Source organism: Sapajus apella, unplaced genomic scaffold (assembly GCF_009761245.1).
Source record: "Sapajus apella isolate SASKATOON/1434 unplaced genomic scaffold, GSC_monkey_1.0 scaffold15, whole genome shotgun sequence".
Lineage (NCBI taxonomy): Eukaryota > Metazoa > Chordata > Mammalia > Primates > Cebidae > Sapajus > Sapajus apella.
Window position 1 is genome coordinate 17,701,587 of NW_022436955.1, and position 21,694 is coordinate 17,723,280.

Here is a 21,694-nt window from a genome sequence, read left to right on the forward strand (position 1 = left end):
TGTAATCCTTTGGGAGGCTGAGGCAGGCGGATCACTTGAGGTCAGGAGTTCGAGACTAGCCTGGCCAACATGGTGAAACCCCATCTCTACCAAAAATACAAAATTAGCCAGGTGTGGTGTCGTGCACTTGTAATCCCAGCTACTCAGGAGGCTAAGGCAGGAGAATCATTTGAACCTAGGAGACGGAGGCTGAAGTGACCAAGACTGCGCCACCACATTTCAGCCTAGGCAACAGAGTGAGACTCTATATCAATTTTAAAAAAATATTGTGAAGTGAAAAAAAAAAAAAGGATGAAGAATAGCAGTATGCTTCCATTTCTGTTTTTAAAAACGGTGCTTGGGCCAGGCGCAGTGGCTCATGCCTGTAATCCTAGCACTTTGGGAGGCCAAGGTGGGTGGATCACCTGAGGTCAGGAGTTCAAGTCAAGCCTGGTCATCATGGTGAAACCCCATCTTTAAAAAGAAAAAAAAAGGGGAGGGGGCTTGGCTGGGTATGGTGGCTCACGCCCATAATCCCAACACTTTAGGAGGCCAAGGTGAGTGGATCACCTGAGGTCAGGAGTTTGAGATTAGCCTGAATGACATGGAAAACCCAGTTCTACAAAAAAATACAAAAATTAGCCAGGCATGGTGGTGCATGCCTACAGTCCCAGCTACCTGGGAGGCTGAGGTGAAAGGGTGGCTTGAACTCAGCAGGTCGAGGCTGCAGTAAGCTGCAGTCATGCCACTGCATTGCACCCTGGGCAATAGAGTGAGACCCTGTCTCAAAGAAAAAAAAAAAAGTCACTGTGAATTTGCTTGCATATGCATAAAAATCTGATATGACATATAAAAGTAATACTAATATTACTGGTGGCTGTTGGGGAGAACTGATCAGATGGTGCCAAATACTTTTTAAATGTATTACCTATTCAAAAAAACTTAAGTAACTTAGTTAAAAATGGTCAAACCACTTTTTCAATGTAGGGTACCTCAGTTCCCAAGGCCCAATCAGACACAGCCCTCCAAACCCGCCAGTGCTGGTGAGTGCTGGGAGCGCCTGCACCCCACAGCGTTTCTGGGAAGGGAGGGGTGCCCTCTCACCTCTATGGGGATGTACAGCATGAATCCCGGCTCTCCTGTGTGTGTCATGCTCATCACGCGGATCCCATTTGCATAGCCCACGCTCATCTCCTGCAGGGACAAAGGCAGCAGTCAGCCTGGGCACTCATACTGCTTGTCAAGGGAGGGACGCCTGGGAAAACCTTTCATTAATGCTGCACCCTCTGTTTACTGTTGAGGGAGATAGACGTCAAGGCAAGAGTTTCATCTTGAAAGTGGTGCATTTCTAGGTCCCGAGGCACCGAGAATGGAGCACCGCCTCTACGACATCTCTGCCTGCTACTGTTACTATTTCACAAGTTTTAGCCCAGCTGATGGTGGAGAGTGAAGGGAAGTCCATGACAAAATATTCCTCCTTGCCAGGTCCTTGTATTAGTCGGGGATAGCAGACACAACCAGGACAAGACAAGTGTCTTCTCTGGGGGACTTGGCAGACAAAGCCTGGCCACCTGCCATTCAGAAGATGATGCTCAATGCCCACAGACATGACTCATCTGCTACCCTGGGGTCAAAAGCGGGCTTCTGATTCTCAGAACATGTTACACAGCAGCTCAGTTCCTGCCAGTGATGCAACTGCTTTTCCTATAAAGTAAAGTGGAAAGTCTCAGAGAGCAATGAAGCAAACCGCTTCCATAGTACACAGACAGGATGCGGCACTCACCAGGTGAGAGGGTATGGGTGACTCCTCCAAGCAGCAGAGATCACTGGGAGGGGACCACTGATGGCTAACAGTGGAGAGTTTTCTATTGTTTTCATTCTACCTCCGAGAAGGAAAACTGTAACAATTTGTAGGTGGATCCCAACTGTGGTTGAAATTTAGAGTTTCCATCAGTAACTGGAAGTTGCTGGTTACAGGTTGCCAAAAGGGCTGTCCCTTGGCCCTCTCTAATCAGCTGCTTCTTGGGGAGGATTCCGTTGTCACTGCTTTCATTCAGTTACAGTTTGTTTCACTCAGCTGTGGTAGCCACTTATAGCAAAGAAAATTATGTAAGAAGTTCAGAGATTCACCTAAACCATTTCTTCCCTGAAGATGCCACATATGCAGAAGTTACTCTGTGTAGGGAGAGAAGGTACCTAACCTCGACGGGCATTTCTGGGTGTCAGTGTCATAATCCTATAACTTCAAATTTTAATCCACTGTTACAGAAAACAAAAAATATACAGACTTTACATTTAGAGAAGCTAAAACCACTTCAAAGATATCCGAATGCTTACTAGATAAGGAAAGCTTGGAGTGTAAAACATAAATATACTCAGGCACTTCCTTGCTAATAAAAGTCAGCTGCTTTTTTTTTTTTTTTTTTTTTTTGAGACAGTGTCTCACTCTGTTGCCTAGACTGGAGTGTAATGGTACAATCTGAGCTCACTACAACCTCTGCCTCCTGGGTTCAAGCAATTCACATGTCTCAGCCTCCCGAGTAGCTGGGACCACAGGCATGAGCCATCACACCTGGCTAATTTTTGTATTTCTGGTAGAGACAGGGTTTCACCATGTTGGCCAGACTGGTCTCGAACTCCTCACAAGTGATTCACCTGCCTGGGCCTCCCAAACTGCTGGGATTACAGGCATGAGTCACTGCGCCCAGCCAGCACACTCTTTCATTTGAGACAGAGTCTCACTCTGTTACCCAGGCTGGAATGCAGTGGTGCAATCTCGGCTCACTGGAACCTCTGCCTCCCAGGTTCAAGTGATTCCCGTGCCTCAGCCTCCTGAGTAACTGGGACTATAGGTGTGCACCACCACAACCAGCTAATTTTTGTATTTTTAATAGAAACAGGGTTTCACCATGTTGGCCAGGCTGGTCTCAAACCCCTGACCTTGGGTGATCTGCCTGCCTCAGCCTCCCAAAGTGTTGGGATTATAGGTGTGAGCCCCTGCGCTTGGCCAGGACACTCTTCATGGGCATTAACGCCATAGTAGGAACATGTAACTGCCCCCGCTATGAGAGGCATATTCTCTGCCCATTTAAGAAACAGAAATTTACCAGCACTCACCTTGCAAAAGAGACTTGGGAAGTGGTCTGGAGTCATAGGGGCATAGGATAACTCGGACAGCACATCCACAGCTCGAGGGCCAATCAGATTGAGGGCTAAATGGAAAAGAACAAGAGATGTCTAGCTCTCCTGCTGAACAGCTGAACCAATGGGAAAGGTCTACTGTAGACTTGCTCAGCCATGGCCAGGCCTGGGTGCTGAGACCAGCAATGTCCCCTTGCTTAGGCACTCCAAGGATGGATGCTAAACACCCCAATTCTGGTAAACACACCTCTGCCAACAGGGCCTGCTGAAGGCAGCTACTGACTGCTGCTTGCATTGAGAGAACCTGGCTAAATATGCTTCCTCTGCCTGATACCAAGGAAGACAACATTCCAGATCTCCTCTGCAATTACAGAGGATTGCAAGACAAGTCCTGGCCAATAAGACACAAGCCCACTTGCAGGGCTGGCCATAATTGCCCTACACAATTCCCATTCTCTTCCCAGAGTGGCTATGTGATAGACGAAGCCCCAAAACCAAATAAGTACCTGGAGGAGATCTGCCCAGTCAAAAAGTATACAGACTTTACATTCAGAGAAGTAAAATCCACTTTAAAGATATTCTAATGCTTACTAAATAAGGAAAGCTTTATTCCGAACTCCCATGTCTGTGACAGCAGCTTGTGCCAATTACATGCCATCTATTCTAACACAGGCCAGAACATGACTTTTGTTCAGTAACATTCTATAGTTTGCCAATCTAGGAGCAGAATTTAAATCATATTCGCTACTATAAGGAGTTCAGAATGAGGGCCTGGGAGGGCAAACGCTGCTAGGGCTGAGGGGCAGGATCAGTTAGGTGGGAGGGCAGGAGGTGTTAAGTCAAGACTGCTAAGGGTAAGAAAATCAGGGAACCAAGTCATCCTTAAAAATTAGGTACTCACACACGCACAAAAAGACATTTTGAAGAAAATATTACTTAGGTAGTAAAGACTGAACTACTGTAAATATTATTTACTCATTCATTCAATAAATAATTGACTTCCTACACGCAAGCTATAGGGGATATAGCAGTGAATAAAACAAATAGAACAGAACCACTAATTCATTTCACACTCCACTTAAAAAAAGAAAAAGGGGCTGGGTATAGTGGCTCATGTTTGTAATCTCAGCACTTTGGGAGGAGGCAGGCAGATTACTTGAGCCCAGAGTTTGAGACCAGCCTGGGGAAAATGGCGAGATCCTATCTCTACAAAAAAAATTAAAAATTAGCTGGGTGCAGTGGCATGTGCCTGTGGTCCCAGATACTCTGGAGGCCGAGGTGGGATGATCGCTTGAGCTCAGGAGGTTGAGGCTACAGTGAGTTGTGATGGCACCACTGCAGTCCAGCCTGGGCAACAGACCCTGTCTCAAAAAAAAAAGAAAAGGCAGTATTAGATACCAATTTTTTTTTTTTTTTCAGATGGAGTCTCGCTCTGTCACCCAGGCTGGAGTGCAATGGCGCGATCTCAGCTCACCGCAACCTCCGCCTCCCGGGTTCAGGCAATTCTCCTGCCTCAGCCTCCTGAGTAGCTGGGATTACAGGCACGCGCCACCATGCCCAGCTAATTTTTGTATTTTTAGTAGAGACGGGGTTTCACCTCATTGGCCAGGCTGGTCTTGAACTCCTGACCTGGTGATCTGCCTGCCTCAGCCTCCCAAAGTGCTGGGATTATAGACATGAGCCACCGCATCCGGCTAAAAATCAATTTTCTATGAGCAGATATTCGCTTCTATGCTAACTCTGATGTTCATTTTTGAGAGTCAAATATAAAGAAGGCAAATGTGGCCGGGCACGGTGGCTCACGCCTGTAATCCCAGCACTTTGGAATGCCGAGGCAGGTGGATCACAAGGTCAAGAGATCGAGACCATCCTGGTCAACATGGTGAAACCCTGTCTCTACTAAAAATACAAAAAATTAGCTGGGCATGGTGGTGCGTGCCTGTAATCCCAGCTACTCAGGAGGCTGAGGCAGGAGAATTGCCTGAACCCAGGAGGCGGAGGTTGCGGTGAGCTGAGATTGTGCCATCGCACTCCAGCCTGGGTAACAAGAGCGAAACTCCGTCTAAAAAAAAAAAAAAAGAAGGCAAACCTGGATGACACATCTCGATCAGCTGGCCTTTTCCACACAGCTGAGCCCAGAAGCCCCCGTACCTGTGTACTTCCAGGTGACATCCTCCAAGAGCAGGTTGCTGTCTTTTGGCATGTGTTTCTTAAGCCAGGCCCAACAGTGGACCTGCTGGTCGGTTGGAGAGATCATGAAGAAACTGAAAAGTGAGACCACAAAATAATCAAAATCAGGTAGCAGAAAAAGGATCAGGAAGCTATCAAATTCTCATTTAGTTTCAAAGCAATAAGGCAAATACTAGGAAATGATTTCTTAGCTTTCACAGAAGGCCAGTAGCACCATTCTAGGATGCATCACCTAATGACAGAACAAAATTCTGGCTTCCTATTGTGCCAAGAAATTATACAGATTTACTAATGTAAGACATTGGCTGTGCACAGCGGCCCACACCTGTAATCCCAGAACTTTGGGAGGCCAAGGTGGGCGGACTGCTTGAGCTCGAGTGTTCGAGACCAGCCTGGGCAATGTTGCAAAAGACTATCTCTACAAAAAATACAAAAATTAGCTGGGTGAGGTGGCAGGTACCTGTGGTCCCAACCACTTGGAGAGCTGAGGTGGGAGGATTATTTGAGTCCAGGAGGTCAAGGGTACAGTGAGCCATGATCACATCACTGCACTCCAGCCCAGGTGACAAAGTGAGACCCTGTCTCAAAAAAAAAAAAAAAAAAAAAAAAAAAAAATGACAAAGCATCTTCTCCCAGTAGGGCAATAATCCGGTGGGCTTTTTTTTCTTTTCCTCCTGGTCATTTCTTTTTGTTTAGGGCTGCTAATAAACTGGCTTTAATTTCATGAAATGGTCCCTGGGATTTATGGTTCCTGGAGAGGTGCCTGAGAGCCTCTGCTCTAGTACCCATAAGAAATAAACGTGCTGGAAGGAGCAGAGTGGGGCATCAGCTCATCTCACCTGCGCTTGCTCAGTCGTGCTATGCTGCAGTCATTTTCATACCCTCCAACTTCGTTGAGCATGCCGGTATGAACAATGTGGCCCACAGGCACATCCAGGTCATTGGAGAAGAGGTACTGCAGAACTTCTAATGCCTGATCCCCAGTGGACTGCAGGGTTAGGGAATGAAGCAGAGAGAGTGTGTGCAGGGGCACCTGGCTGGGCAACATGGCCCAACCAGCAATGAACCTTGCTGAGAAAATTCAATCAGCCAATACCCATGTAACAACATTTGCAGACCTACTCTACTGCAAGAAGCTGCAGGGAATGTTAGCTATTGATTCTTATGATAAACAGGCCTAATACATTAAAAACCAACAAGCTAAAAATTCAGAAAAATGTTACAATACAGATGAAACACTAAAATATACCAGAATTCTTAAGAAATCAGGTTTTTAAATTTGAGATGGAGCCTCATTCTGTTGACCAGGCTGAGTGCAATGCCGCAAGCTCGGCTCATTGCAACCTCCACCTCCTGGGTTCATGAGATTCTCCTGCTTCAGCCTCCCGAGTAGCTGGGATTACACGCGCCCACCACCACGCCTGGCTAATATTTTTTTTTGAGACAGAGTTTTACTCTTGCCACCCAGGCTGGAGTGCAATGGCGCCATTTCAGTTCACTGCAACCTCCTGGGTTCAAGTGATTATCCTGCCTCAGCCTCCCAAGTAGCTGGGATTACAAGTGCCCACCACCATTCCAGGCTAATTTTTTGTATTTTTAGTAAAGATGGGGTTTCGTTGGCCGGGCGCGGTGGCTCGCTCACGCCTGTAATCCCAGCACTTTGGGAGGCCGAGGTGGGTGGATCACGAGGTCAAAAGATCGAGACCATCCTGGTCAACATGGTGAAACCCCGTCTCTACTAAAAATACAAAAAATTAGCTGGGCATGGTGGCACGTGCCTGTAATCCCAGCTACTCAAGAGGCTGAGGCAGGAGAATTGCCTGAACCCAGGAGGCGGAGGTTGCGGTGGGCCGAGATCGCGCCATTGCACTCCAGCCTGGGTAACAAGAGCGAAACTCTGTCTCAAAAAAAAAAAAAAAAAAAAAGATGGGGTTTCGTCACGTTGGCCAGGCTTGCCTTGAACTCCTGACCTCAGGTGATTTGCCTGTCTTGGCCTCCCAAAGTGCTGGGATTACAGGCATGAGCCACCACTCTTGGCCTTAATTTTTGTATTTTTAGTTAGAGATGGGGTTTTACCATGTTGGCCAGGCTGGTCTCGAACTCTTGACCTCAGGCGATCTGCCTGCCTTGGCCTCCCAAAGTGCTGGGAAAACAGGCATGAGCCACTGGGCCCAGTGAGGAATCAGTTTTGAAGATGAAAAACAAAAGGCATTCAATAAATATGCAAAGTTTCCTAATTCATTATTTTGGTTTCCAAATACTTACTGTTATCTCAAATTTTGTGAAAGAGGACATGTCAATGACACACACAGCTTCCTTACAGCACTTGACTTCAGACTCCACGATGTCAAACCAGTCTGGCTTATAGAAAGTCTTGCTCTGCTCCAATGCCAGGAGGTCTACAGAGTGGAAAAATCACAAGGTGGAGAGAAAACAAGGCGGCTTACACTGGGGAGTCTCCCTGTAGCAGTTAGTGTAGTCTAACAGGTGGTTCTCATTTATTCTTCTGTGAACACATTCTAGCTTATGCATCTGAAAATATGTTTTATTAATTTCCAGGACCAAAAAAAAAAAAAAAGGAGCAAAAATGAGGATGTGACTTCTTACCCTTGTCAGGGGGAACAAAGTACTTCGGCCTCTCAAATCCATGTTTCTCCATCCACCTGGCTCCCTGCGCATCCAGCCGGTCATAGAGAGGAGAAGTACGTAACTGCCTACCGGTCTGGAAGTCCCAGCGGGGTACCTTCAGATCATACATCAAAGCTACAACAGACAGGTGAGATATTCGAGAAGATAAAAGTAACATTCTACCAAATATTTGCTGCAATTACTAAAATATTTGCTAAAATTAACCTTAGAGTTAAACATATTACTGATAGGTCCTTCACCTCCATGGATGGACGCTCTCTACCAGACCCAAAGTGAGCACTCAGGCATTAAAGACCATCAGAGTCCTCACCATCAATGCTGTCCAACTACTAAACCAAACAGTTACTTGTAACCAAGAATGGTGGTCACAACCAACTCAGAAACTTAGTCCTGAGCATAAGTGTGCTCAAAATATTGAGATATCATTTGGCAAAGTCTGAGAACAGCTCCTCAGTATAGGAAAATGAAATTACAACTTGAATCCACATGGTTTGTTTCAATTCCTGATACAAAAAAGCTGTCTCTAAGGGCTTCCTAGAAAATAAATCAGGGATCAAGATAGAATAATAAATTAAGACTAAGTGGCCATCCTTCAAAGTTGCAGCAGGGCGACAACAAGGGGATACAGCTTTTTTTTTTTTTTTTGAGATGGAGTCTTGCTCTGTCGCCCAGACTGGAGGGCAGTGGCTGCATCTTGGCTCACTGCAACCTCTGCCTCTAAGATTCAAGCAATTCTCTGCCTCAGCCTCCCGAGTAGCTGGGATTACAGGCCCCCATCACCACGCCTGGCTAATTTTTGTATTTTGAGTAGAGATAGGGTTTCGACATCTTGGCCAGGCTGGTTTTGAACTCCTGACCTCATGATCCACCCACCTCAGCCTCCCAAAGTGCTGGGATTACAGGCATGAGCCACTGCACCTGACCTAGCAATTATTTTTTGTATTTATAAGTAGTTTCCAATCTTGCTGCTGTAGGGTGATTAACGATGAAAGTCGCTCACAGAAGTGTGAAGCTCTGAGAATAACTTGGCAAATTCTCTGACTTGGAAAGAAAATAACTATCTCAAAAACTAATAGGGGAGTGAGAATGTGTTCACTTCGACACAGGGTCTCTCAAGTCAAACTGGGAAGGAGACATTGCTAATAATATTTAGGAAGCTGCTATGTACCATTTGTAAATCCTGTTCTATTTTCTAGTTCCCAGAAAGAAACAAGGTCCAATACACTAAAGAAAATATTACGTAAGTATCACGTGGAGCATAAAGCCCCTTACTCAGGGCCAAACCAGTCAAATCAGATGCCCACATCAAAGCAGTTGTTAAGGAATTGAGGAAAACTCTGTCCCCTCTGAATGACAACATGGGCCACCAGGAATATACCTGCAACTAGAAGCAATTGCGATAAAGCTTCACTTACGCATGACTTCCATGACCCGGTGGCGCAGAAAGGTGCGGCTGCTCTGGAGGGCTCCAAAACGTTTCAGGTCCAATTCCCAAACGTTTTCTGAAGGATAACCATGTACCATCCATTCAGCGAGGTACCTATACAGACAGAGGGCATTTGTTGGGGCTCAGGTGTGATATTTGAGAAGATAAAAGTAATATTCTAGAAACTGAGAACCAACAGAATCAAAAGTTCCTATATTGCCACAGACTAGCTGAATAGTTTTGGGCAATTTCCTTAACGTTTTTGGAAGAAACAAACATGGGCCTGTGTACTGCTCTCAAAATGAGGATTTTACGCCTGATGACAAGGTTCCCTAGAAAGTATTTAAGATATAAGCCAGCCAGGCACATTGTCTGATACCTATAATCCCAGAACTTTGGGAGGCTGAGGCAGGGGACTGCTTGAAGCCAGGAGTTTGAGACCAGCCTGGGCAACATAGTGAGACCCTGTTTCTACTGGGGGGGAAAAAAAAAAAGTTTCAAAATGAGCCGCGCCGCACGCAGTGGCTCAAGCCTGTAATCCCAGCACTTCAGGAGGCCGAGGCGGGTGGATCACGAGGTCAAGAGATCGAGACCATCCTGGTCAACATGGTGAAACCCCGTCTCTACTAAAAATACAAAACATTAGCTGGGCATGGTGGCGCGTGCCTGTAATCCCAGCTACTCAGGAGGTTGAGGCAGGAGAATTGCCTGAACCCAGGAGGCGGAGGTTGCGGTGAGCCGAGATCGCGCCATTGTACTCCAGCCTGGGTAACAAGAGTGAAACTGCGTCTCAAAAAAAAATGAGCCGCATGTGGTGGCACATGACTTGCAGTTCTAGCTCTTCAGGAGTCTGATGCAGGCTGACCCCTTGAGCACAGGAGTTTGAGACTGCAGTGAGCTATAATGGTGCCACTGTACTCCAGCCTGGGTGACAGTAAGACCTTGTATCAAAAAAAAAAAGGAGGAGAAGACCTTGTATCCAAAAAAGTTATAAACCACACCTATAAAGAAATAAGACTAAAACACATACAAATATACAGTAATTTAAAAATCCAATGGTTTTTTCCTCTGTATAATAGTAACCTCGGCCAGGTACAGTGGCTCAGATCTGTAATCCCAGCACTTTGGGAGGCTGAGGCAGGCAGATCATGAGGTCAGGAGTTCAAAGACCAGCCTGTCCAATATGGTGAAACTCCATCTCTATTAAAAATACAAAAATTAGCAGGGCGTGGTGACATGTGCCTATAGTCTCAGCTACTCAGGAGGCTGCGGCAGGAGAATCACTTGAACCCAGGGGGCGGAGGTTGCAGTGAGCAGAAATTGCGCTACTGCACTCTAGCCTGGGTGACAGAGAGAAACTCTGTCTCAAAAACAAAAAAAAAAAAAGTCACCTCAAGGAGATTATACAGTTATGAGACCAGATCTCCTTTGCTCCATGTTTTTGGTAATTCCTCTTCTGCAACTGTTTTCAGAGCCATTCTACAAATCACTCAAGAGAACTGGTCTCATAAATTTAAAATACACTTTCCATCATGGCTACCATCTTAACCATGTTAACTATTTGTAAGTGTTGAGTTCAGTGGAAGTGGGTACATTCACACTGCTGTGTAACCCTCACCACCATCCACCCCAGAACTCTTGCATTTTTGGAACTCTGTGCTCATTAAAGAACAGCTCCCCTACCCTGCCTCTGGCAACCACCATTTTACTTTCTGTCTCTATGCTCCAACAACTCTAGGAATTTCATATAAGTGGAACCATATAGTATTTGTCCTTTTGTGACTGGCTTAATGTTCATTAATGTCTAATTTTTAAACGAAAATTTGTGGCTGGGTGCAGTGGCTCAAGCCTGTAATCCTAGTACTTCATGAGGCCTAGGCGGGTGGATCACTTGAGGTCAAGAGTTCGAGACCAGTCTTGCCAACATGGTGAAACCCCGTGTCTACTAAAAATACAACAATTAGCTGGGTATGGTGGCTCATGCCTGAAATCCCAGCTACTTGGGAGGCTGAGGCAGGAGAATCACCTGAACCCACGAGGTGGAGGTTGCAGTGAGCCAAGATCATGCCACTGCACTCCAGCCTAGGCGAAAGAGTGAGACTCCATCAAAAACAAAACAAAACAAAAACAAAACTTGAATTACCTAGTTCAGTCACCTACCTCAATCAACATACTGGCCAAACTCAAATATACATTCAAATGACCAATTTGTTACAACTGAAAAAGTACGAAAGAATACCAACTCCAAAAGACAAGCTGTGAAAACATTTTGCTTGATAGCATTTCTGGAACATGGGGAGCCTCCAATACTTATAAGGATACAACTCTCAAATTACACGCATCTTCTCATTAGTCTTAACATACTAGATTAATTAAACATAACACATACCATATTAACAACAAGTAATTCTAGAAGGGAAGAAACTCACAACCTGACTTACGTTCACTGCTGACTTTGAGTGAAAAAGACTTACTTTCCAGCTCCTCCACCAAATGAAAGGCCAGCAGAGTTCATTCCTGCCAGGACAAAGTAGCCCTGCACTGCAGGAGACTCGCCCATGATGCACCTCATGTCTGGTGTGAAGGTCTCTGGGCAATTCACCAACTTCATGATCTCCAGACTCTCTAATTCTGGCATCCTCCTCAGAAGGGAACTCAACAGAGGCTCTGAGCAATAACAACAAACCCAAATAAGAGTTCTCACCTTTAAGGAAGGAATTAAACCACTTTCAACCCCTCTACATTTTTATTCCCTCTCCTTTCAGAAAATCTCTTGGAAGAGATTTTTTTTTTTTTTTTTAAGAAGACCCAACTGGGCCATTTATCAGAAAGCAGAGGGCCAGGCATGGTGGCTCACACCTGTAACCCCAGCACTTTGGGAGGTCGAGGCAGGCGGATCACGAGGTCAACAGATTGAGACCATCCTGGCCAACATGGTGAAACCCTGTCTCTACCAAAAATACAAAAGTTAGCTAGTCGTGATGGTGCGCGCCTGTAGTCCCAGCTACTCGGGAGGCTGAGGCAGGAGAATCGCCTAAGGAGCCCAGGAGGCGGAGGCTACAGTGAGATCATGCTACTGTACTCCAACCTGGCGACAGAGCGAGACTCCATCTAAAAAAAAAAAAAAAAAAAAAGGGAAAGCAGAAATCTTGGTAGAATTATAGGATTCAGCTACAAAATATACTTGGTATAAAGACTGAGGAAAAAAGACACTGGTTAGAAAGGAAAGCAGCAGAGAATAGCAAGTAAAATGGCACCTACAGACAATAATCTTGAAGGGATCAGTGTGAGTAGAAAAGCTCTTAAATGGCAGCCACAGAGATTTTAATAAAAGGCAATGTTCTGAGCTGGGTACAGTGGCTCGTGCCTGCAATCCCAGCACTTTGGGAGGCCAAGGTGGGCGGATCATTTGAGGTCAGGAGTTCAAGACCAGTCTAGTCAAAATGGCAAAACCCAGTCTCTACTTAAAATACAAAAATTAGCCAGTTGTGGTGGTAAATGCCTATAATCTCAGCTATTCGGGAGACTGAGGCCGGAGAATCGCTTGCATCTGAGAGGCAGAGGTTGCAATGAGCCGAGATCGTGACAGTGCACTCCAGCCTGGGCAACAAAGTGAAACTCCATCTCAAATTTTAAAAAAGGAATGTTCTGGATGATGGGTACATGGGGGCTCATCACACTACTTTCAACACGTTTATTTATTTCTTTATTTTTTAATAGAGACACAGTCTCCAGTCTCGCCATGTTGCTCAGGCTGGTCTTGACTTTTTGGACTCCAATGATCCTCCCAACTTGGCCTCCCAAAGTGCTGGATTACAGGTGTGAGCCACTGTGCCCAGCTTCTATCCACTTTTAAAAGTTTGAAATTTCTCATAAGAATTTTTCAAATCAGAAAGCCCATCAAGAGTCAAAGGAAATTTCTTCATTAGAGACTCTTTCATATCTTTTAAATTTCGAACTAGGTAGCTATATTATTTATTCAATAAATAAAATTTTAAAATTTAATAAAAGACTACACTAACAAAACAGTATTGAAAACCAAAACAAACTGGCTGGGCGCAGTAGCTGACGTCTGTAATTCCAGCACTTTTGGAGGCCAAGGCAGGTGGATCACTTGAGGCCAGGAGTTCAAGACCAGCCTGGCCAACATGGTGAAACCCCATCTCTACTAAAAATATAAAAATTAGCTGGACATGGTGGTACACACCTGTAATCCCAGCTACTCGGAAAGCCGAGCCACAAAAATCGCCTGAACCCAGGAGGCGGAGGTTGCAGTGAGCCTAGATTGCACCACTGCACTCCCATCTGGGTGACAGAGCAAGACTCTTGTCTCAAAAAAAACCCCAAAAAAACAAAAACAAAAAATAAACCAGGCACAGTGGCTCACATCTGTAATCCCAGCACTTTGGGAGGTTGAGGCGGGTAGATCACCTGAGGTCAGGAGTTCAAGACCAGCCTGATCAACATGGCAAGACACTGTCTCTACTAAAAATATAAAAATTAGCCAGGTATGGTGGCACCCGCCTGTAGTCCCAGCTACTTGAGAGGCTGAGGCAGGAAAACTGTTTGAACTCAGGAGGTAGAGGTTGCAGTGAGCTGAGATGATGCTACTGCACTCCAGCCTGGGCAAAAAAAAAAAAGGAAAGAAAAGGAAAAATATAACATATTAGACCAATATGGCAATACGGCACTGTTGTTATGATCCAGTTCACATACCAAAGTGATCCCAATCTTCCTGTAGATTCTGAATCTCCAGCTGGTTCTTGCCCTCAGTGAAAATTGGTTTCGGGTTCTTCTCAAAGCCCCCAGACAAGATGCCACCCTGCCAGTTCCGAATATAAATTCTTCCATCAGCATCCACAATAGCTGAGGAAGAGAAATGACACGGGAGTAGGGAGTGGAAGATAAAACAAGGGTTTAGAAGCAAGCCAGCTTTCTAAATGGACAGAAAAACAAAACAACACCCATTAATGGCTTTACTAATGAAATAACATTCAATGAACACAGGAATTCATTAGCTTTAAAATACCTTTTGAGGTCATGGGGAAAATCCTCCCATTTAGACTTTCAATGCAGACTTTCTCTGATTATTCCTTACCTAGAAGCTCTGACTAGTCCTCAAAAGCAAACCATGTAACTGCCACTGTGCCAAGCAAAAATTTAACATAAAAGGGGATTGCAGAGCCCATTCTTGGCATGAAGACCATCAAAACGATATGAGAACACTTGCCTACAGTGCTTGGAACTACTAACCCACCTAAGTCTATCGTTCATCTACGACATTTCTATAATCTACAGCATTCAAGTTAAAAAGTCAACAAACAGTCCAAATATTCTCAATGACCTCTGTTTAGGACTAAAATTAGCTTGCAAAAAACAAAAGCAAAAAAAATTAATGGAAATTTTGGCCATCCTTTCATAAAGAGTTAATAAAATTAGAATTGGGTCCACCTCCCTGTAACATGCTCTAGAAATGAAAGACTCTTTGAGACACAGTCTGTCCTTAGCAGAAAGTTTTCCTTTTCAGAGGACAGGATACTGGCAAAGAAACAAGATTTTTAAAAAAAGTACAAGTCCTCACTTGGTGTGCTGCTCTGCAGAGGGGTCTCCAAGGGGCGAGTCAGGAGGTAGAAGTGTTCGCAGGCATGTAGCGGGATACTAACCGGCTCCTCGTTGGACAGACCCAGCTCGTATGCCCACTACAAATGGACAGGTTGATTTGTGGGTGGGAAGAGGAACAGAAATACAAATGAGCAAGTTCAGCCTCTTGAAAAGAGATTAATTCCAAGTGGCTTATGTGGGCTCTTGCTACAGTGTCAGGTACGGGAAGTCAGCCTGCTTTAGTTCAATTATTTGGATGGGGAGCAATACTACATTTTTTAAGTCATAAAAATAACTTTGAGAGCAAAGGAAGAGGTATTTACCAGCTAGTCAAGGAGCTCAAGGGAACCAAAGGAGGTCCTTTCGATAAAATGCCTGGGCTCAACTACAAACCCCAAATAGCAATCACTAAATGAACTTCTCATGGCAGAAGTATTTCCCAGTTCACTTCAGGATCATAGCATGGAAGGCAATCTGCCTTAAAAGAAATAGCCTAGTGTCTTGAAAATTAGTGTCCACATTCCTGACACAATAAAATAGCCTAATATTTTATTTGCTAGGTTGTAGAATGAATGTAACATCAAGACCCAGTGCCAAGGATTCATGTCAACACCTGACCATTTGCTGGCTTTCCTGACCATGATAGCACCAATCAGCCCAGTGTGGTGGAAAGACAAAGTCATACATGCTTGTATTTGTGGACTAAGCATAGGCTTCTGGTTTAGAATACCGTACAAGAAACAATGTAGTTACTGATATCTATATAATCAATCACACTATTCTTCTCTACCCCAAAAAAAAATCCTGGAGAAAAAGATAATATAAGAAAATCAGTGCCCAGTGTTGGTGCTGACCTACCTGGCCAGCACAGTTGACAAAATACTGGCATTCAATCTGTCCTTTATCTGTCTCCACTCCAGTAACTTGACCTTTTTTGACCATTACATGAAGAACAGATGTCCGGTCATAGATCTGAACGCCTGTTCCAAGGTAAAGAAAGAGTTGGTGCTTCATCTGATGTTTCAGAATAAAGGCATCTGCAACAGGTTCTCCATCCAAAAGAAACACTGGCAAAGTCAAGTCAATGCTTTTTTATTTCACTTATTTTTTGAGATGGAGTCTCACTCTGTTGCCGAAGGTGGGGTGCAGTGGTGCAATCTTGGCTCACTCTCCGCCTCCTGGGTTCAAGCAATTCTCTGCCTCAGCCTCTCAAGTAGCACACCACTACACCTGGCTAATTTTTGTATTTTTAACTACATGGTGTTTTCACCATATTGGTCAGGCTGGTCTTGAACTCCTGGCCTTAGGTGATCTGCCCACCTTGGCTTCCCAAAGTGCTGGGATTACAGGCGTGAGCCACCATGTCTGGCTCAATGCTTTAATTTAAAAAAACAAAAAACCCTAGAATCACATCCTGAGACTATGTAAATGGGCCTTGCCCAAGACTGAAAATAGCAAGTCAGTTTAAAAACAGACTTTGGAACACAGTAATTAAATTCCGGGAATCATAAACTATGGAGCAGAGAAGACAGAATGCAAATAGCACACCTTAAGTACTAATCTGCTCATGCCATGAATATGATACCCTGGACACTAGTAACACAGGCTCAATGCAGCACGGGCTCATGATTTCAGTTATGTATTAAGCTTCCAAGGTGTATTTTCACCTTGGAGCTTCTCAGGTCCTGAGGAGGGAAAACATCATCTAAGTCCAAATGGCATTAACTGGCCAGGCGCGGTGGCTCATGCCTGTAATCCCAGCACTTTGCGAGGCTGGGGCAGGCAGACCACCTGAGGTGAGGAGTTCTAGACCAGCCTGGCCAACAAGGCAAAACCTCGTCTCTACTAAAAATACAAAAATTAGCCAGTTGTAGTGGTGCACACCTATAGTCACAGCTACTTGGGAGGCTGAAGCAGGAGGATGGCATAAATCCAAGAGGCGGAGGTTGCAGTGAGGTAAGATTGCACCAGTGCACTTCAGCCTGGGCAAAAAGAGTGAAGCTCTGTCTCCCAAAAAAAAAAAAAAAAAAAGGGCATTAATTAGCACTAAAACAAAAGGGCATTAATCAAAACTAAAGTTCTTTGGAACTTTAAAAATGTGGCCCTGAGGTAAAACACTTATTAACAGATAAATAAAATCATAAGACACACTGTTCAAAAATGGAAGCTGAGTACCCCAAAGGGGATAATCTTTCCAAACCTGAGTTGGACACTTCCTTAGGTAACCTCTTCCCTACTAACCCATCTTAAAAAAATGCAAAAACCTGCTCACCATTTTGGGAGGCGGCACTTGCCAGGGCAAGAGCCACGTCAGCAGAGGACACCACTGCATCCTCAGGAACATGCATGGCCCCCACCAAGTCGTGCACGTTGAGGAGGTGGTGAAGCTCGGCCACTTTCTTGGGGGAGATGATCTCAGAAGGGATGCCTATAACACTGCCACAGAACACAAGGGACAATGACATTCACAGGCTCTTTGGCAGAGGCCAGTGTGGTAAAGTCAGGACATGCTTCTAGACTCTTACGTACTTCAGCCTTGAGTTGATGCGCTTCAGAGAGATCAGCCGGTCCTGAGTTTGGGCCAGAAAGACTGAGCCTGTTCTTGTGTAACCTGCAAGAAAAATGAGCCCAAATGAGACACATCAGACCAAATGTAGGATGGGAGAGTGGAAAATCCACTAGATTATGGGTTAGAAGACCTGCAATGAGTCCTGGGACTGTCACTCAATATCCTCGGGCAGGTAAATCAGCTTCTCTGAGCTTCTAGGAAAAATTTTAAGAACTTCAGATGCACTAAGGCTCCATGCCTTAACCAAACATTCTCAGCTCAGTCTTGTGAGGTTGTAAGGATCAAAGGAAATTCTAGGCTGTGGCACATGCCAGTAATCCCAGCACTTTGGGAGGCCAATGCGGGTGGATCACCTGAGGTCAGGAGTTCGAGACTAGGCAGCCTGGCCAGCATGGTGAAATCCATTCTCTACTAAAAATATAAAAATTAGCTGGTGTGGTGGTCCACGCCTGTAATCCCAGCTACTGGGGAGGCTGAGGCAGAAGAATTGCTTGAACCCAGGAGGTGGAGCTTGCAGTGAGTCAAGATTTCACCACTGTACTCCAGCCTGGGAGATAGAGCAAGACTGTCTAAGGAAAAAAAAAAAAAAAGACTCTTTTGGGCAGGGATGCGACCTTGAACCCATTCCTATTCTTTCCTCCTTTTAGGCAATTTCACGCTTTCTCCTCCGAGTCTTCAGGGAATGTAATCCTTGGCAAAGGCCACTCACAAGAACATCAGCTACTAAGGGTAAGATCTTCCCTTCTCCTTTCCCACTATAGCCAAACAGTGGGCATGTGACTTAAACTCATCAGTAAGACCTTCCTGGAATACTCAGTCTTGAGGACATAGGTGAATGGCTGGAGGTCACCACCTCAAGGGCAGCATTATCCAGGCCAGGCTGCTCCTATTCCTGCTGAGGGACTGCCTGCTGTGCAGTCCCCACATTCTGGCTTCTAGCCTGCCTCCAGTTGGCAGCCTCCTGCCAACTCCATAGGCCCCAAGGTCCTCCCAACAAGCTCCAAGTTGGCCAGAGTCAATTCCTGTTGTTTGTGATCAACCTGCCTGATATCGAATCATAATTACATATGGGCCAAATGACAATCTTCCTAAAATGCAAGGACTCTTTATTCTTATGAAGAAAAAGTTGAAGCAATTTGGTATCTTATTTTCAAAAGAAATAAAGTCAGGATATTTTACATGTTTTCTTAATTTCTCTTGCAATCATCAGGTAAATATGCCCTTCACTGACATGATAAGAATATCCCAGTTTGGAGGAACAGAAATTTCTGAGCCTTCCATTTTAGAAATAGCTGGCCTAGTACAGTGATCTCGGCTAGTGATCTATGGGCTAACCACACTCTGAATTTCACCTTAAGACAGACAGAGAGAACCAGGTATGGTGACTCATGCCTGTATTCCCAGCACTGTGGGAGGCCGAGGCAGGTGGGTCACCTGAGGTCAGGAATTTGAGACCAGCCTAACAATACGGTAAAACTCTGTCACTACTAAAAATACAAAAATTAGCTGGGTATGGGTGCCTGTAATGCTAGCTACTCAGGAGGCTGAGTCAGGAGGACTGCCTAAATCCAGGAGGCGGAGGTTGTAGTAAGCCAAGATTGTGCCACTGCACGCCAGGTGACAGAGCAAGACTCAATCTCAAAAAAAAAAAAAAAAAAGAAAAAGAAAGAGACAAAGTGTTCAGCAGTTACTTTCTACTCATTATGAAGATTACATACGGGAGAGTATGAGTGTACATACACCTATGCCATACATCATGTTAGGCTGGGTGCAGTGGCTCATGTGTGTAATCCCAGCACTTCGGGAAGCTAAGGTGGGCAGATCACCTGAGGTCATGAGTTTGAGATCAGCCTGGCCAACACGGTGAAACCTCGTCTCTACCAAAAATATGAAAATTAGCTGGACGTAGTGGGCCATGCCTGTAACACCAGCCACTCCTGCTAAGGCAGGAGAATCACCTGAACCTAGGGGGCGAAGGGTGCAGTGAGCTGACATCGCACCCCTACACTCCAGCCTGGGTGACAGAGCAATACTCTGTCACAACAACATCAACAACAAAAACCGTGTTATACTAGGTTAAATCATGTTTCCCCAAAGAGAACTATATATCATAACAAACTCAATATGTCACCCATTAACAAAGTTAAAATTCCACTATTTTCCACAAAGGACTTTTTTTTTTTTTTTTTTTTTTTGAGATGGAGTTTTGCTCTTGTTGCCCAGGCTGGAGTGCAATGGCACAATCTCGGCTCATCGAAACCGCTACCTCCCAGGTTCAAGTGAGCCTCCTCCTTCAGCCTCCCGAGTATCTGGGATTACAGGCATGCACAACCATGTATTTTTAGTAGAGATAGGGTTTCTCCATGTTGGTCAGGACGGCTTCAAACTCCCAACCTCAGGAGATCTGTCTGCCTTGGCCTCCCAAAGCACTGGGATTACAACTGTGAGCCACCACGCCTGGCCAATGACTTTTAACCTTTGACAAAGCAAATTAAATGCCAGAATTGCTCTAGCCCAAACCTTAGAAGTTCACAGAGGTCACTGGCCAGGCGTGGTGGCTCATGCTTGTAATCCTAATATTTTGGGAGAGTGAGGTAAGCAGGTCACTTGAGTCTAAGAGTTCAAGGACCAGCCTGGCCAACATGGCAAAATTCTGTCTCTATAAAAACTACAAAAATGAGCCAGGTGTGGTGGCATGCACCTGTAGTCGCAGCACTCAGGGAGCTGAGGTGGGAGGATTGCCTAAGCAGGGAGGTTGAGGTTAAAGAGAGCCAGATTATGCCACTGAACTCCAGTCTGGGTGACAGAGTGAAACCCTGTCTGATTAAAACAAAAAAAGGTTAAGAGTCACAAACCAGAGTTCTTACAAATCAGTAAAAATAAAAATTAGACATACAGTATTAAACGACAATTCAAAGAAATACAAATGGCCAGTATACCTATGAAATGATGTTTAGTTGAAAGAGATGTAAATTAGAATCTGACAACCTTTTCCATCTCAAAGATTAGAAAAAATTAAAATAATATCCAATGCTGCTAGGCATGGTGGTTCATGCCTGTAATCCCAGGACTTTGGGAGGCTGAAGCAGGCAGATCACCTGAGATCAAGAGTTTGAGACCAGCCTGAGTAACATGGTGAAATCCAGTTTCTACTAAAAATATGAAAATTAGCTGGGTGTGGTGGCAGGCGCCTATAGCCCAAGCTACTTGGGAGGCTGAGGCAGGAGAATCTCCTGAATCCAGGAGGTGGATGTTGCAGTGAGCTGAGATCATGCCACTGTACTCCAGCCTGGGTGACAAGAGTGAGACTTCATCTCAAAAAAAATAAAACCAACACGGAGAGGTATATAAATAAATAAGCACTCTCAGCTGGGTGCAGTGGCTTACGCCTGTAATCCCAGAACTTTGGGAGGCCAAAGTGGGTGGATCACCTGAGGTTGGAAGTTCGAGACCAGCCTGGCTAACAAGGAGAAACCCTGTCTCTACTAAAATACAAAATCAGCCAGTTGTGGTGGCGCATGCCTGTAATCTCAGCTACTCAGGAGACTGAGGCAGGGGTTGTGGTGAGCAGAGATCACTGCACTCCACCCTGGGCATTAAGACCGAAACTCTGTGTCAAAATGAATAAATAAATAAGCAAACACTCTCATACTGTTGGTCAGAGGATGCAACTCTTTTTTTCTTTTTGAAGAGGAAAAAAAAGCACATTTATTGGAGGAGAATACTGATATAGCCACATGGTGATTTTTAAAAGTGTAAGACTAAATACACTTGTTTAAAATTGGAGGATGATTATATTTCATCCAATACGAATTTACAGATTATCATCTTTTTTTTTTTTGAGACAGAGTCTCACTCTGTAGCTCAGGCTGGAGTGCAGTGGCATGATCTTAGCTCACCGCAACCTCCACCTCCCAGGTTCAAGTGATTCTTTGGCCCCAGCCTCCCAAGTAGCTGGGATTATAGGCACCTGCCACCACTTCCAGCTAATTCTTATATTTTTAGTTGAGACGGGGTTTCACCATGTTGGCCAGGATGGTCTTGATCTCTTGACTTTGTGATCCACCTGCCTCACCTCCCAAAGTGCTGGGATTACAGGTGTGAGCCACTGTGCCTGGCCTTTTTTTTTTTTTTTTTTG

General features: G+C 45.0%; 1 protein-coding gene across 5 annotated transcripts in view; it reads right to left on the reverse strand.

Annotated features, from left to right (window-relative positions):
* PDPR (pyruvate dehydrogenase phosphatase regulatory subunit) overlaps window positions 1-21,694 on the reverse strand; it is a 54,767-nt gene that overhangs the window by 12,003 nt on the left and 21,070 nt on the right. Inside the window, exons 4-16 of one of the 5 annotated variants that reach the window (XM_032283866.1) lie at window positions 17,516-17,597; window positions 17,259-17,422; window positions 15,845-15,966; window positions 14,967-15,084; window positions 14,102-14,251; window positions 11,860-12,052; window positions 9,375-9,499; window positions 7,918-8,073; window positions 7,576-7,709; window positions 6,150-6,298; window positions 5,272-5,384; window positions 3,097-3,191; window positions 1,084-1,173 (exon numbers count right to left, since the gene is read on the reverse strand). In XM_032283866.1, coding sequence (XP_032139757.1) covers window positions 1,084-1,173; window positions 3,097-3,191; window positions 5,272-5,384; window positions 6,150-6,298; window positions 7,576-7,709; window positions 7,918-8,073; window positions 9,375-9,499; window positions 11,860-12,052; window positions 14,102-14,251; window positions 14,967-15,084; window positions 15,845-15,966; window positions 17,259-17,422; window positions 17,516-17,597 — 1,691 coding nt within the window. Of the gene's footprint in view, window positions 1-1,083; window positions 1,174-3,096; window positions 3,192-5,271; window positions 5,385-6,149; window positions 6,299-7,575; window positions 7,710-7,917; window positions 8,074-9,374; window positions 9,500-11,859; window positions 12,053-14,101; window positions 14,252-14,966; window positions 15,085-15,844; window positions 15,967-17,258; window positions 17,598-21,694 lie in introns of those variants that run through there. The other 4 variants (XM_032283868.1, XM_032283869.1, XM_032283870.1 and 1 more) reach the window with 4 other exon arrangements.